The following is a 17,329-nucleotide window of genomic DNA, read 5'->3' as shown; positions in this document are numbered from 1 at the left end:
TTTTTGTTTCTTTAAACCAATCACAGTCATCTTGGGTGGAGCTTACCCCAGGATGCATCGACCGTTTTCTTGCAAAATCATCAGGGTGAACTTGTTTTGGTGGAATATTTGCACGTGGGGGGATGAGGACTGTCTATAAAATGGCCCCGTAAAAGAAAACACCACAAAAAACATTAACAGTCGTATGTTACTGTGTGACTGAATGTTTAGTCATAAAAAAGACAAACATAATTTGATTTTCGGAGCCCCAGAGGTGAAGCCTGACTATACTTAAGCTGGTCTATGCTCGCCATAGCATCCCCAGCATGAGCTTTGTGCACCATAAATGAAATGATTGCCCCTTTTGTTTCAAGTGCAAAGGCTATGAAAGTTGTTTCGTCTCTTGTTTGAGCAGCAAAAACTAGGCGCCCACTACGGGCACTGCAATTTTTCAGTTCAACAGTGACCCATTCAAGGGAAAACTGGCCGAGCAGGTTTGCCCGTACAGGCTTCTCTATAACTGTTCATTGAGAGGCCACAGGGATAGTCACTTGACCTTCAATTCTTGGATAGAAATAGCCACCACACTGGGGAGAGAAGAGTACTTTGCTGCTGGCTTATAATGAGGGATCACTATAAAAGCAGACCCCCTCGGAAACAAAGCTGTACAAAATAATTTTGACTTTGAGATAAGCAACAATTGGAATTATAGTACACAACTGCAATGTTTGACAGTACGTCTGTGTTTACTACTGTTGTCAGGCAGTGTACTTTTCTGGTACACTCGTTGATTTCTTGCTTATCTAAGAATATTGTGTTTTGTCTGTTTGTAGCTTGCAAGCCATCTCTGGAGGCCCGCACCACAGGATCGCGCTTTTCAAAGCTGAAGGCTCCATTTATGGCACAAAAGAAGTGTATGAACCATTGTGCAACCCAAAGAGGACGAGGATAGCACCCAGTAGCTATTGGTTGCTATCCCCAATTACCAAAGAGCATTGGTGTCAGTTCTTTGCAGTTACAATCCCCAGTAGTGGAAATGATGGGCAGCGGAGCATCCGAGGTAAGTGTGAAAAAGACAGACTGCCCCGTTGCTCAGCTCTGAGGTAAATGCAAAGCAATGTGGCTGTCTTTGCATCTCTGGTGCCAACAAAAACACCACTTAAAAAAGCTAAGAGTTGTCTGTTTCCACTTTAAAGAAAAACACTAATACCTTTATCTTTTATTACTCATTGTAAAGTAACTGTTAAAGGAAATATGATCTCATTAAAATGTTATTTTCATGAGGTGGATTGCTCACTGAAAGGAGGCATGACTGAAATCCTCCAAATACACAAGTTAAAGAAGAAAATTCTTACTCACTAGCTAATACATTTGGGTGTGGTAAACACTCAAAGAAAGTAACAGTTAGACAGTTAGAGATTTGAGGAAATATGCTTGTTTGTTATTTTGCCCGGTGTCAAGGTTTGATATTAATGTCATCTCTGTGTATCCTGTTCAGAAATAGGCAGGGACGTGTTTAGCTTAGCTTAATGCTAAGGCAGAAAGCAAGAGGATACAGCTAGATTAGCTCTAGCAAAGTGAACAAAAATTGACAACAATAAATGTGTCTTATGTATACAGGGCCTACGATTAATAAAGACGCTATGAAACAGAAAAGTTTTACATTTTTTTCACCATCAACTGCTTTGTGACTTGCAGCGTCTCAAAAGTCCCATCCCAAGTACAGATGCACTGGTGATTAGCTTGCAGGTTAACAAGATGAGACTATACTGGTTTCATTCATGATGTCAACGTCCTGTCTGTTGTTGCTACGCAACTTTGACGCGGGGACCAATAGGAGTGTCAACCAAAACAGACTCTGATGGCCCAAGTCAAATCACATTTATGTCTGCTCTACCCATTTAATAACAGGTGAGAATAATAAACAAATCTAACACCAGTGAGTCATATCATAATGGTGTAATAGTTACACCCTGAGCCTGTGTGTTTGGTCTCACATTTTGGTGGTCATTATAAGCCCAGGCATGGCCCGTTAAAAAATACTTTATTCATACTCGTACTTCAGTCATCTTATTAAGCTAGCACAAAGGTTGTGGTATCACGTCAGATAACCAAAGGCATGAATCAAGGCCAATCGCAGTGAGTTTTCTTTCCCATTTTTCCTTAAAATCACCCAATGAAGGACTTTAATCCCTCAGTATTCTTCAATACAAATGTAACTCAAGGTTGCGAAACTGACCAGAAAGAATAAGAAACTAAAGCTCACTCAAGATTATGCAGCATGCAGACCACAGAATACACACCTCCTTTTCCCCAAGCAAAGATGATGGCGGTGTCACGACGTCAAGTTTTTAGCCATAGTTTTTAACTTGCTAGCCATACCTTGGCTAGCCATTTCTATTTACCTTATTCCCTATATGTAATATCTCTGTACAAGATGCATAAAGATGACACTTCATATCAGTTTGCCAGGTTAAGATGACTAACAAGTGAATTTCCCCAAACCCTTTAAGAATGAAGAACACATGAGTCTGTTCACTGGGATGATACAGTTATTCTGAATGGCTTAAAACATGGTGTAAAAAGCCATGAGCACTGCTTTAGCCATTGCAGCTTCCCATTCTTTCCTGGAGTCACTGAGGCACTACTTCCTTCAAAGATGCCAGGGCTGAATGAATGCGGACATGAAGCCTGTTCTCAAAGTCGTAGCCTGTAAAATCCTCCTAAAACATGAGATTAGACTAGATTAGACTAGATTGTGATAGATAGACAGACAGGTAGATAGGCGAGTTGGGTAGGAAGGGTAGGTACTGTAGGTAGGTTATGGTCAGGTAGGTAGGTTATGGTAGATCGGTAGTTATGTGGGTAAGGTACTTGGGTAGGGCAGGTAGATCAGGTAGGTAGGTAAGTGAGACGTTAGGTAGGGTATGTAGGTAGGTAGGTAAGTGGGTATGGTAGGTAGGTAGGTTAGGGTAGATAAATTAGGTAGGTTACAGTAGACAAATTTGGTAGGTTAGGGTAGGCAGGCAGGTAGGTAGGTAGGTAGGTAGTTGGGTAGGATTGGTAGGTCAGGGTGGATAGGTTAGTTGGATAGGTATGTAGTTAGGGTAGGTAGATTAGGTAGGTAGGTAAGTGGGAGGGGTAGGTAGCTTAAGGTTTATAGATTAGGTAGGTTAGGGTAGATAGGTTAGGTAGGTTAGGGTAGATAAATTTGGTAGGTTATGGTAGACAGGTAGGTAGGTAGGTAGGTAGGTAGGTTGGATAGGTAAGATATGTATATAGGGTAGATAGGCCAGGGTGGAATTGTTAGTTAGGTAGGTAAGGTATATAGATAGGGTAGGTAGATTAGGTAGGAAGGTAAGTGGGAGGGATAGGTAGGTAGGTTAAGGTTAAAAGATTAGCTAGGTTAGGGTAGATAGGTTAGTTAGGTAGGTAGGGTAGGTAGGTAGGTAAGTAGGAAGGGTAGGTAGGGTATGCTGGTAGGTAGGTAGGTTAGAGTAGATAGATTAGGTAGGTTAGGGTAGATAGGTAGGGTTAGGTAGGTAAGTAGGTGGGTAGGGTTGGAAGGCCAAGGTAGATTGGTGGGAGGGGTAGGTAGGTAGGTTAAGGTTAATAGATTCGGTAGGTTAAGGTCAATAGGTTAGGTAGGTAGGTAGGTAGGTAGATGTTATGCATCACTATACATTATCTGGTAAATTAAACATAATTATAATTTAGTCGATTGCTTCATCAATATTTTACCTTTGCTTGAAGTAGCAATGATCTCCCTTTTCCCAGAGTCTGGATTGCAACATAAAAAGGTCCAGGTTATGACTGAGCATGTGATCACATCAGGACCATCCAAATACAGATGTGAATTAATCAAAATGTGAATGCTGCGTGCGGCAGACTTACCTCCTGTTTTGCAAGAAGTATACATCCAAGCTCATAGACAGCATACGGCTGAACGTACGAGTTGATCTGCCGTCCGTACTCATCTCTAGCAGCCAGCTGGAATGACTGGATCACAGATAAAAATGGACAGGCGAGCAGCTGAGTAACATTCAAAGTGTATATCAACTGCAAATACATGTGTAGATGTAGACTTGATACCTGAATAGCATCTCTCATATTTCCATGACATTTGTGAACAGCACCAAGAAGTAGGTGTTTCAGGCCTCTGCACGAAGCCTCATCTAAACTCTGTAACACTGAACAGACATCAAGAGGGAATTATCACACAGGGTATATTCTTAGAAATCCGGCTGCGGCTAACTCATGTTGCGATGAATCATGAAGGTTACAGTCACCCTGATTCATTATCTGCAGTTTAGATGACGAGCAGTTTGGGAGCGCTTTCCACAGATACAGCACTTCAATGACACCGAGGATGCATAGCTCTCTGGTGGGCGAGATCTTTCTCAATCTCTCAGCCTGCAGACGGGAATCAGAAGGAGGAGTGAAACTTTTGTGACACTCTTGTGATGACTTTTGAAAGAGAAAAAGAGAGAAAATCTGCAGCAAAACTCACCCTTTTGACAGCAAACTGCTCTATCTGGTTGTTTTTTCTCTTAAACAGCTTCTGCACATCTTTGAAAACTCCACTTGCTCCATCCAGGTCACCTGCAGCACCCTGACACACTGGAAAAACACAAAAGCCATACAGAAAACAGAGTAGACAGTTCTCAGCGGACAATGTATCCTCATACAACAGTTGGTATGATAGGCTACAAAAATGCACACACAACATTTCGTATGATATCCTACGAATTAGCTGCCCATGAATGACGTTATGTCTGCATAGAGTTATGTAATTAACATAAAGTTTAAGCAAGCAAGGTTACTGTGGTGTCACAGTGGGCACTTTTTACCTGCCATACATGCCATCTTCTCAGCTTATTCAGTACTTTTCCACTCACCACACCTACCTGCCAGCCTACTGCGTGCTCACACATTTCCTGCTCGTGACACTTTTGTGTGTGCGCCGCTTGTCTGACATCTGCCTGCTACCTCACAGTGCCTACCTATGTGTGCGTCTGGCCAAGAGCTGTGTACTGATTCAGTTTTCCTGAAAGTTCTGAACTTCGACACTGACTCGCTCAGCTGCTTCACCAGCCTGCTCCCCCTGTACTTGTCTAAGTGGTGCATTGAAGCTCAATGTAAACTGTTCTGCATGACTACTGTGCTGCTTCACTCACCTGTTACATGTGGTTAGGTTTAGGAATAGAAACATGGTGATGACATACCTTAAAATGACTCACAACTGACTCAAAGTTCAATCAGTTTCAAGCACCAGTCTCCTGGTAAAAGTCATGTGATTTGTGACCCACCCACCACTCCAACCTGCCTCCTAACTGAGCCACTCGTGACCGCTTCACTCTTTACTCCCGTCAGTGAATTGGTCACGCAATAGCAGCCTTCCAAAATACATGGGTTATGCACAAATTACTAGCTCATCATTACATGGGATATGTACCAATTATGGTGCATTACTTTTTGTAGGAAAACATACAAACAGTGCATGAGAACAGCCTGCAGCAGAGTTAGCATGTGTTAATGTGTGACAGACTTACCTCCGGTCAAGTAGGCATAGTAGCACTGTGACCAACGCGACTCGTTCTTCAGCCTTTCAAATGACCTGTATGCATCTTCAAAATTCATCTCTATCATGCTACACCAACCTGAAACAAGGAGAGTAAAATGAATCCCTCCCTGTGCCGCACACAATGTGCCAGTATGTCCCGACTAACCTGATGAGCAAACACGTACCAATCTCATAGAGACACACATGCTGGATCTCTCTTTGGTCTGATGCAAGCTCTAATGCATCATGGAAACAGGCCAAAGCACTGTTGATATGGCACTGGGGACAGAGGAGAGAGCACACACACCGACAGGTAACGGTAGATCTGTTAGACACACACTGCATGCATGTGTTGAAAGACAGAGTTAGATAAACAGATGGTGGATCAGATGGTGGTGAGTTCATGAACCATCTGACATGCATTCTTATTAACATAGGCGTAGATTTCAGGGAACAAATATAAACACATTTAAGTACAAGAGGACTTTCATTTTGATTTTTTTTTCAACCATAGATTAATGCAGATAAAGCCACAAATTGCTGCAGAAAAATGTACTAGAATGCTGGATATTAAGTCTGTGACTCAAACGCCTTTCCAGTGGGCCCCTGCCCCCATGTTGAAACAAAACCTACGCCCTTACTTAATATGTGTACTTGAGCAGCAACTGCTGTATCAGCTGATGGAAGATTTTTGTCAGATTCTACTGTAAAAAATTACGTCTATTTCCCACCTCATGTCTTTATCCGGCATTACAAACACAAATAATACACTGCTCAAAAAAATAAGGGAACAATTAATGGTCAAGGTTTAACACCAAGTCAGTTAAACTTCAGGGATATCAATCTGTCCATTTAGGAAGCACAAGTGATTGTCAATCAGTTTCAGCTGCTTTAGTGTAAATCAAAGTGACAATAGGTTCAATGGAGAGGCAAAAGCAAGACAACCCCCAAAAGGAAATGGTTTTACAGGTGGTGGCCACAGACAGTTGCTCTCTCTTTATCCTTCCTGACTGATTCTTCTCTAGTTTTTGTTCTGCTGGTGTCCTTGTCACTACTGGTGTCCTTGTCACTACTGGCAGCATGAGGTGGTACCTGCAGCCCAATCAGGTTGCACAGGTAGTCCACCTCCTCCAGGATGGCACATCCATACATGCGGTCACAAGAAGGTTTGCTGTGTTTTAAGAGCTTGGAGGAGGAACCAGAAGACCAGTCGTCACACGAGGAGAGCTGGATGGGGCCATAGAGGGGCATCAACCCAGCAGCAGGACCAGTATCTGCTCCTTTGTGTGAGGAGGAACAGGTGGAGCACTGCCAGAGCCCTACAGAATGACCTCCAGCAGGCTACTGGTGTGCATGTTTCTGACCAAACTGTCAGAAACCGACTCCACGAGGGTGGCATGAGGGTCCGACATCCTCTACTGGGACCTGTGCTCACAGCCCAGCACCGTGCAGCTTGACTGACATTCGCCAGAGAACACCTGAATTGGCAGGTCTGTCATTGGCGCTCTGTTCTCTTCACAGATGAGAGCAGATTCACAATGAGCACATGTGACAGGTGTGAAAGAGTCTGGAGGCACCGTGGTGAACGTTATGCTGCCTGTAACATCGTCCAGCATGACTGGTTTGGTGGTGGGTCAGTGATAGCAAACGATGCCCTGACTGCTGTTGGGTACCAGGATGAACTCCTCAGAGCGACTGTCAGATCTTTAGCTGGTGCAGTGGGCCCTGGGTTCCTCCTGGTGCAGGACAATGCCCGGCCTCATGTTGTTGTGTAGACAGTTCCTGGACAACAAAGGCATTGATGCCATTGACTGGCCCTCTCGTTCCCCTGACCTAAATCCAATTGAGCACCTATGGGACGATCGGTGCATTCAACGCCAAGTACTGCCAAAGACTGTCCAGGGGCTCATTGATGCCCTGATCCAGGTCTGGGAGGAGATCCCCCTGGACACCATCCACCAAGTCATCAGGAGCATGCCCAGATGATGTCAGGAGTGTATACAGGCAGGCGGGGGCTGTGCACAGTCACATTATTTAAATTGTGAGTTGATGTGATAAATTTCACACATGCTGAATCAGTCTGTGATAACAATGTTTTACTTTGGTTTCTGGTGTGATTTTAAATCCAGCCCTCAGCGGGTTGATGATTTTGGTTTCTATTGACCGTTGTTGCGTCATTTTGTTTTCAATAATTTATAGATACATCAGTAAAGATTTTCAACTTGAAAAATTCATTCATCAAGATCTGATGTGTGATTTAAGGGTTCCCTTCATTTTTTGAGCAGTGTTATAGTCATAATAATAATAATAATAATAATAATAATGCCACTTTCAGCTTGTTAAAATTGGGCTTATTGTTAACACCACTGAGCCTGCTGTACATACCTCTAGCCTGTGAACCCGTCCTTTAAAGAACATGAAGAGGGATGAGTTGGGGTAAACCACTGACTTCCTCTGCAGAATAGCTTTGGCTTCAAGTAACCCCTCATGTGTGTCAGAGCCATCCAGTGCAAAGAAAGGCAGCACTACTGTGTGGTACCACAGGAGGGCCAACCTGAGCAACACAACAGGAGAATCACCTCAGTCAGTCTGAAACTTTAAATCTAAAGCTCAGTCAGAATCTGTATTCAACTGAAAATTTGTGACACAACAGTCCGCTGTTATGCTGTATATACTAATAATGACAGTACAGCATATATCTTTGTGTTTCACATGTGAAAAAAGGCATGGACATGTTGGTTTACATATTAATTCCATCAAAAGTTTAGTTAACAGTTTGCCAGATGAGGCCTAAAACCTTTATTGCCTAAGCTAAGCTAAAAATTTCCTTGACCTCGGAAACAGGAGGTGATGGAAGGTTAAAGGTCACAATAAATATGTGAACCAACATATCCATGCCCTCTTTTTACATGTGAAAGACAGACCTATCCTAATTGAAATATATTCTATACTGCAATTTTTAGTTTATAAGGCAGAGGTTGTCACAGGTCTACCTGGACCCTAGGGCCTGAGATCTGACCCAGGACCTGTACGGGTTTTGGTCCATGTTTTATTCTATTACTGGAGGTCATGGGTCTGGTTCTTATTATGTGTAATGCCCCAGTGGATCCGAGGAGAACCGTGACCAGTGCTGATCACAAGAGAAATGTAAAAGAACTGTGGCTAACTTGCTTGATGATTTGGCTACTGCCAGCCTGATATCAGTGATAAATAAGTAAAGTAAAATGCAGAGCAACAACGGTTAGCAGTGGCATACACACACACAGGTTCTCACAGAGAAGCTCAGATTACAACACACACAGATGGAGCGTGACTTCATCTCTGCTCAGGACGTCATTACTCCACTATATCTTTACACAGTAAACAGTTGTTTGCTGCTATGGTAACACTCTGAATATCATATAGAGCTCAGTTATAGCTGCTATAAGCGGTATTTTTTTATTAACAATCAATCAGATGACTGTGCTGTGAAAGGTGTCGCTCACAGTGACGAACCCACAGATAATTATCACCCAACTCTGCACCAGTTACTGAAGGTTCACTAACCGGTGAAAACAAAGAAGCCTTAACACTACATCCTGGGAACTTTGTTGCTAGCTTGAGTCTTCTTGAAAATGTGGCTTACTAGAATATCACTTAAATTAGACAGACATGTGTATACTGGGAATATATTCCTTTTGACTCCAATAAAGTATGCTGATACTGCCCCTCCCATAACCCTCTGCAGAACATCATGTCTGGTAACCTCCTGCTTTCACTATGAGGCTGTATAGACGTCTTCATGCACCCAAAATGACGGACCTGAACCCTAACAGACCCCGGAAATTCCTTTCAAGTGTTGAAATTTCTCCAGTAGGAATTAATGCTGTGTTCAAATGGAACTCATGAGCTCGTGTTCACAACATGGGAAATCGTGTACATGATGACCTCAGAGAAAATTCCCACTTACGAGGTTGTGCGTACTACAACAGGCGGGTGTTCATATGGTCTGTTCTCGTGAACACGGTAAACATGACCCCATTTGAATGCAGCGTAACACCACTGGCTCTGTCAGCAGTGTTGCTGTTGTTAGCGCTGTTAGCTGCTAGCCACCTGCTCAGCCACCACCATGTTGAGAGCCGCGTGCAGACAATCTGAATCAGACTCAGAATCCCTGAATATCAAATAGAGCCCCTTTACAGTCTTAAATTTACCATAGTTGTACAGTTCATTTGACAACACAACATTAACTCTACCCCCCTACTCACGTAGCCAGTGGTGCCTTCATGTCCTTGCTCTCACTCGCATACATAAGGGAGGACAGACCCTGGAGACGGTCGCCAGGGAAACCCAGCAGGTTGATGATCTTTAGCAGGTGTGGCGGTACCATGGAAATGCACAGGTGGAAGAGGCCGTAGCCGAAGCTGACGGAACCCTTGAGCCGGTCCAGGGCCTCGGCTGTCACGCAGTTCTCCACTGGTGCGTTGTGGTTGGCATTGTCGGTCGAGAGGGACTCCTGGTGGACAGAGGACCTGCGCTGACAGGCCTCCTGCAGCTGGCTGATGTCACTGTGGCACTTATTGTACATTTTCCACGCCTTGCGTAGAATCCAGCCTCCTTTGATGTAAGCTGTTTGTGGAAAAAGATACTTTTAATGGGGTTTCCCATTGAAATGCTACAGTGGAAGTACAGACCATAATTTTCTATTAGTCTGTTGATTATGTTTATTAGCCCCACTAGTGTTGTGAGGATTTGCTGCTTTTCATTTCGATAATTTTGCTCCTAAATTAAATCAGTCTCATATTTCTGTCATGTTTTTTTTACATCAATCTATCAGTCTGTGGTCTACATGCAGACTAATTATGAGACAGACACACACCGCCATGATGACATAATACCTCAAGCGCTGGTTGCCATGAGAGACAGACATTTAAGGTCACACTCTGTGGGTTAGTTTTGATTACCTGAAAGTTCCTGCTTGACGAAGGAGAGCACGGCGAGGTACACCTGACAGTCGGCAACAATAATCTGTCTCTGTAGGCGGTCCACAACCACAACGCCTGACCTCTGGGAGTCCATCTGTAACACACACACACAACCACAAACACACACACATTCAGTATGCAGTATTAAACATCACCTGCAACTTCACCCAGAGGCTGGCAGCCAGAGTTTCCTGAATGATCCAGAGCTGAGACAGCCCCCACTCTGCTCACTCAGTTTGTTGATTACATTTCACAGAAGCACTAATTAAATCTGTGAGTGGGTTTGGCATGATCTCACTGCTGCTTGCATCATTAGGCCTGATGCAGAGGGTGGAAACACTGTTATCTGAACAGCAGCCTGTGCTGGCTGTGGTATTAGCAGACATCAGGAATCCTGGTTGTTCACACAAACTGCATGAAAAGTCTAAATCTGTGAACCGGTGCTCAACTTTGACAGTGGCACTGTTATCAGAGTTTAGTTTCACTGTGTTTTATCGCTGGATCGTGAGACAATGGGACAGTAGGCCCATTTTTATGCAACAGTCTGTGTAATATATAATTTCTAAACGTCCATAGTTTGGTACTCACACTTTTTTTAATCTTGTTTCTGATTGTCTCGATGACTCCAGCGCTGTCGCTCTCACACAGCTTCTCAGTGGTCCTCAGGTCGTCACAGGCCGTCTGCATCTTCTCCTCCTCAAATGTCATCATGGCGTTCTGCAATGCAACATTAAAAACATTTTGTTCATTATATATCTTAAAAACGCTGTGATTAATTGCTTTAATATTCTAATATCTTATTGTCGTGTTTCACAGAGATCCATCCTTGAGCCAGCACACAAACAGAAACATCTTGTAACAAGATGGAAGGAGTGTTATGTAATGATCCTAGAAAGGACAAAGGGCTCTCTCTGCATAACACTGGTGACGGCGCCTCAGCTCGCTGTCCTCTGCTTGTTTCCTTTGCTGTTGTGTTTTTTGTCTCTGGGGCTGCAGACTGAAATCAGCGGCAGCAGCCAGTCTATGATCAGATGTCCTGAACACACACACACACCTCTGCACTTTTGGTTTTTGCTCCTGTTTTTTTTTTTCTTCTTACAGCTCAACATCCTTACAGCACATTCTCACCCACTCGCCACATTACTGACTTCACAGATTTGTCCCATCTCTGTTTGCTTAGTTTTGCTTCTTTTTTTGTAAGTAAATAATTTTATGTGTTGGTTTACCTCTGTAGGAGCCAGGTGTAGTCTGGTCACTCATTGTGATTGGGTCATGTGGTGTTGGAGACAGTGACAGGGGTATCACCTGTTCAACAGTTAGTTTGTGAATGGAAGGAGAGTGTATGATGGGGTAGCCTTATTTTTTGCTGACTCCTGTTTAACTATTGTTTTTTTTTTCTTGCAAAATAAAACTACAAACGCAGTCATCGAACCTGTGATTCACTCACAGCCTCAGGCAGGTTAGTCTTCCTTACTCAGCCTCCTGGCGGCTAGTAGCTATTTTCAGATAAACGCCTGTGACTCGTGTCTCTCTCATTTTTCGTCCTAAGAATGTCTCTGATCTGATGTTGTCTCGAATGAGTAGTAGTGATATTTTAGTGACATTTAGAGATGAAACTGCACATTCTGATATTTTCTTATACAACCAATGCATTTGTTCTCCATTGATGCTACATTTAAAGAAGAATTTCACCACAGGACAGACGATCTTTTCATAAAACTGGGCTGACTATGCAGTAGAAAGAACAGGGTGCAATGTGCCACACCGGACACATAAACACTGCCACTAGTACATAATGCACACTTGAATGTATAACACAGTGGCAGCCAGCTGGTAACAAACATTCTCGTGTACAGTTTAACAGTAAGCTAAAATATTTTTCCAGATTTGAGGCAAGAGAAAGGCAACACAGTAACAGAATCTTGGTTTGTATTTCATCAGCGCTGCCTAGTTTTAGTTTGAGATAGTGTTAGGGTACATTCACACCAGGATAGTCTCGGGGACTCAGTTTGATTGGGCGGGGAATGCCGAAAAATTTCACACCTTAATTTGGTTCGGTTCACTTTCACACTGCACTTTTTAAAGCGGGCTAAACCGCTTAGACAACGTCATGCAGTTACAACAGCTGCTCGTTTGGGGGCGCTATTGCCCGAAATGACCACTGACCAGGAAGTAAAAAAGCATGAGGAAGAAGAAAACCCGGCTTATCGATTGGCCAGGACCAAAAATGGAAATCCTTTGTGGGTAGCCACCAAGCAACTATATAACGATATATAGTCCTCTGACCATATATCACTGAGCTCCTGCACCTCCTCACTACTCCACATCTGCCAACAAGACATGTTCCAACTTTTTCTATTTTTTACCTCTGTTTCTCCCCGTTTGTGCTGTTGGCTTCGTTTTTTTCTACCCAAAATGCACTGCGCACTACGTCACTTCCTCTCTTTGGTTCACTTCCTCTCTTTTGCGCCAGGGTTCACTTGCAAGTGAACCGAGACCCCCAGGTTTCAAGCAGACCAGGGTTCACTTGTTTGATTTGAATTGATTTGATTTGATTTTTCCTATATTTTTCCTATTCACTTGTTTGGTCCGTACCAGAGTTCAAATGAGCGCTCACACCACTACAAATGAACCAAACTATCCATGGAAGCGGACCAGGGTTCGTTTAAAGCAGACCCAATAGCACCAGTGTGAATGCGTCCTTAGATATCAGTTTTTTCATCCTTAATTTTCAAGTAGGTATAACTGCAGCTGGAGCAGCTATGTGACCCTCCCTCTAGCTACATGACTCGCCCACCATACCTACACGTCAGTCCGTGATCAGCCCCCTTCACCCCTTTGCCTGGAAGCAGAGGTCCAAATGAAAGTTAGCAATTAGCTAGCTCGTAAGTATTACGTTAAAAGACAGGTGGTTAATGTTAGGATAGGGGGATTATTGCTACATTTGGTCTCTTTTATTCACTACAGTGTAGCTTTGTAGCAGGGTTCAGATAGCTGTTGTGTTGGTGGGTTTGTCTTGAACATCTATACATTCTGCCCACATTGTTCTGATACAAAGCTGGTTGAAAATCAGACGAGTATCCCTTTAACTGTGCCTGTGCATGAAGGAATGCCCACCATGGTGCTCAGATGTCACCACCCCCACTGCCTTCAGGGCTATTTAGCATCTGGGGACAAAGGATGACATCATCTCTGGCTTCATGATATGTGTGTGTGTGTGTGTGTGTGTGTGTGTGTGTGTTCATCACACTGTGAGAAATCTCCTTCTCCATTAGCGATGGACGCAGCGTTACAGTAATGTGCTTCGCTGCAGGAGCATTGCTGTTCTTGAGAGGAACGATGCATCCATTATGTTAATGGATGGAAAAGCAGGAGAGAGGAAGCCAGTGGTGACAATGATAGAAACCAATTTAACAGACTGGGTTATTCCAAGTGATACTGGGTCGAGACATGTATTGGTAAGAAACAATATATTGAGTTACCATTCAATATATTATGATAACTGTATTACGATACTCTAAGCAAAGGGGATGCACTGCAATTTTTTGTATCAAATTGAAGGGAAACAGTCATAGTGTAAGAAAAAACAACACCATACGCATAAAATCTGATCTGTATTTGTATTTATCAAAGTCTCTGAAGCACGCTAGCAATATGTTACACTGGAAAAACAGAGATAAATAGCTAAGGATAGATACCAGCAAGCAGTCAGGAGTTAAAACACAACACAAAAAGAACCACTGTCACAAATCTTTGCATGTAAACTACTGATTCAAAATCAATACAGTATCACAAAACATAATATCGCAAGTGTATCAATAGTTTCTTTCATCATTAATATTGGGTGCTTTCTTTATGAACTCTGATAGGCTTCAATCTCACTCTGCTCAGCACAATCTCTAAAAAAATGTTGGCATTGTACGTTTATGCAAACCCGTTACATTTGACGGGGGGGCTGGAGCCTATCCCATTTGACATTGGGTGAGTGGTGGGGTTCACCCTGGACAGGACACCAAGATGTGCGTCTTTTTTACTCCCTCTCAAAAGCAGCAGTGTTAGACAACTTGGGAATGAGAACGGGTTGACAGCAGATACACTGAAACTTTACGTTTCAGCAATGCTGTGGTTAACGTGTATTTAGGTTTAGGCACAAAAACAACTTGGTTATGGTTAGGAAAAGATCATGTTTTGGCTTAAAATACCCAGTTTTGGGAGCTCAATCCTGGTTGGAAAAGCAGTGATGTCTCAGTAAAAACAACTGCTTTCCGTGCCACTATTCCCGCTGGAAAAACAGCAACTGGTCACTAAAAAACACCCATGACTGGGGGGCATAAAGGCGATGGAAACACTGTGATTACTTGCTAAAAAAAACACACCATTTTTCAGACATCATGCCTGGGTGTCACTTCATCCACTATTGCCTCCACCTCCTGACGACAAAGTCAGCTCATATACTACATCACTTTAGAAACTCAGATATAAAACATACAAATGTCACCTTGGTTTGCAGAAACGTACATGCCAACATTTTTTTCTGGCGACTGAGCTGATCTGCTGCTATATCAGTTATGAAATTATACTAACTACCGTTTTGCTATTTCTTCACACTAACTGTCCTCTGGCTTCTTCAACAAGCATTTTGACACCAACTGACAGGAAACTCACCAGGAAACTGACGAAGCTGGCCCCGAAGCTCATCAGTGGGCTCTGGGTCCTACACAGAGAACAGAAACAGTTGAATATTTTGTGGAAAACCTATAGCTTTGGCACACCTCTGTCTCAGCCAGCAGCCAGAAAGCCAAAGAGAATGAATCATATGCATCTCTGAATGGAGCTATGGATGGTAAATTCTCCAGCAGGCTGAGACAGAGCACGCACGGGAGCAGGTGCAGCCACCGTCCTGACGTCAGGAGTCATCATGTTAGTGTTCATCATGTTAAATGCAAAATGCCAAAAAGATATTTTCAAAAGTCTGTGTGACACCTGGTGGATTGATGGTAACAGATTCATGGCTTGTGTCCATGATTTAAATGTCATCTCTCTATTAGAAACACCAAATCAGAGGTGGTCTACAGGATGACAGGTGACAGATCCTCACATGATGAAGTAATTTATTGCTGTTATATATGTGCAGCAGTAACAGTACATGCTGTGCCTGAATTTCACTTTGGTGTTTTAAATGCTACTGCATGCAACATCCTGCAACACATTGATATGGAGATAAAGCAGAGAGCAATGACCTGTATCTCCTGAAGAGCTCGTCGCTCTCTTTGAATCCGTTGTTGAGCAGCATGTTGATCCCTTGCAGGGCCATCTCAGCATCATCTATGTGCTCTGCCTTCTCCTCTACCTGCTGCTGCTGCTGGGACTGCTCGGGACCCGCCATTGTTTATACTACAGCGCAGTGGCTGCTGGATGAGACCGGTGCGACGGAGAACAAAATCAGAACCTGTTTGTCCTCTGAAACAAACCCGCATTGGTTTATTTCCACTGATGGAGGAGACGGATTTAAACAGAGACTCGCCTCTGGTCGGCTAAAAAGGGAAAAAGAAAGACAAGGTTGTGCAGGTTCCGCAGGCTCCAGACGTCTGTGCGCCTCAGGGATAGGCCACTGATGCCCAGACGGGCTCAATCACACCGCACTCCGCACGGATTTACATTTATCATCGCTGTTGCCGACAGCAGACGTCTGCACGTTCAGTGTTTAATTGTCACTAAATCAGCCATCCGTCAGTTTTTCCCTGCTTCTTCCCGCCGTGCAGCAGCATCCGATGCATTACATAACGGAGATCCAGGCTGCTGTGTTGCTCTGACAGTCCCACGTAATGCACTCGTCAAACGGCCTGGCGTCATAACGCACCGCGCATCGCCGGGAGGACGGAGGGATGAGGCCCGCTGAGGCGAAGCTGCATCCTGTCAGCTTCCATCGCTCACGCTCCGGCCGTTAACCCGCCCTCTCCTCCAGCCGGCAGCCAATAAGCGCGCAGCCTGACCGCCTGCAGAGCGCAGACACACCGAGGACGCGCCGGTGAGCAGCATCACTGTTTGAAATAGGTTACCACTGCTCATCTGTCTGCAGGCTGCCATGCAACTATAGCACATTAACTCAAGTACTGCAGGACTTAAGTAGTCTATTATTTTGAGGTACTTGTACGTCACCTGAGTATTTGAATTTTCTGCTACTTCATACTTGTCCTGCGCCACCTGGCGGCACTTTTCACTCCACTACATTTATGTGATACTTTGTATTACTCGCCAGCAGAATAACAAATAAAATTCTGATGCATTATTATGAATAGCCTAAGTCCCATATAACACTGGAGGACAAAAAGATAACTAAGTAGGCCTATCATATATAAATGTATAAATTTATACAGGAATACACGAATAGATACGGAATAAATAATACAGGAGTAAATAAATAAATGGAAATAGATAAATAAGTGTGAAAAATAAATACAGAAATAAACTGATAAATACGGAATAAGTTAATAAATAGCCTACGTGTATAAAAATGCAAGAATAAATATATAAATACGGAAATATAAATAAATAAATGTATAAATATATACAGGGGTAAACAAATAAATAATTAAATAAATAAATGTATAAAAATACATAAATGACTGAATAAATAAATAAATAAATACGGAAATACATAAGCAAATTTAGAAATAATCACAGGAATAAATAACCACATAAATAAAATTAATTAATTTTAAGAAATACAGAAATTACTTAAAAATACGGAAATAAATAAATACATGTATGTATAAATAAAGGAATAAATAAATAAATAAGGAAAAAAATGGTTTTATTTTTA

The 17,329-nt window shown here is 43.0% G+C and overlaps 1 protein-coding gene across 1 annotated transcript; it reads right to left on the bottom strand.

Annotated features, from left to right (window-relative positions):
- Nucleotides 1-96: 96 nt before the first annotated feature.
- On the bottom strand, nucleotides 97-16,346 carry LOC117254000 (tetratricopeptide repeat protein 39C). Its single transcript, XM_033621954.2, has 14 exons — nucleotides 15,747-16,346; nucleotides 15,172-15,220; nucleotides 11,095-11,223; nucleotides 10,486-10,600; nucleotides 9,790-10,150; nucleotides 7,928-8,096; nucleotides 5,728-5,821; nucleotides 5,532-5,639; nucleotides 4,490-4,599; nucleotides 4,269-4,392; nucleotides 4,072-4,169; nucleotides 3,874-3,978; nucleotides 3,721-3,759; nucleotides 97-2,702 (listed from the first exon to the last, which is right to left on the bottom strand). Exons 1-14 carry the CDS (start codon nucleotides 15,890-15,892, stop codon nucleotides 2,613-2,615), a joined length of 1,737 nt encoding a protein of 578 aa, XP_033477845.1. The 5' UTR covers nucleotides 15,893-16,346; the 3' UTR covers nucleotides 97-2,612.
- Nucleotides 16,347-17,329: the final 983 nt, after the last annotated feature.

Source organism: Epinephelus lanceolatus, chromosome 6 (genome assembly GCF_041903045.1).
Source record: "Epinephelus lanceolatus isolate andai-2023 chromosome 6, ASM4190304v1, whole genome shotgun sequence".
Lineage (NCBI taxonomy): Eukaryota > Metazoa > Chordata > Actinopteri > Perciformes > Serranidae > Epinephelus > Epinephelus lanceolatus.
This window is presented reverse-complemented; position numbering and strand designations above follow the sequence as displayed.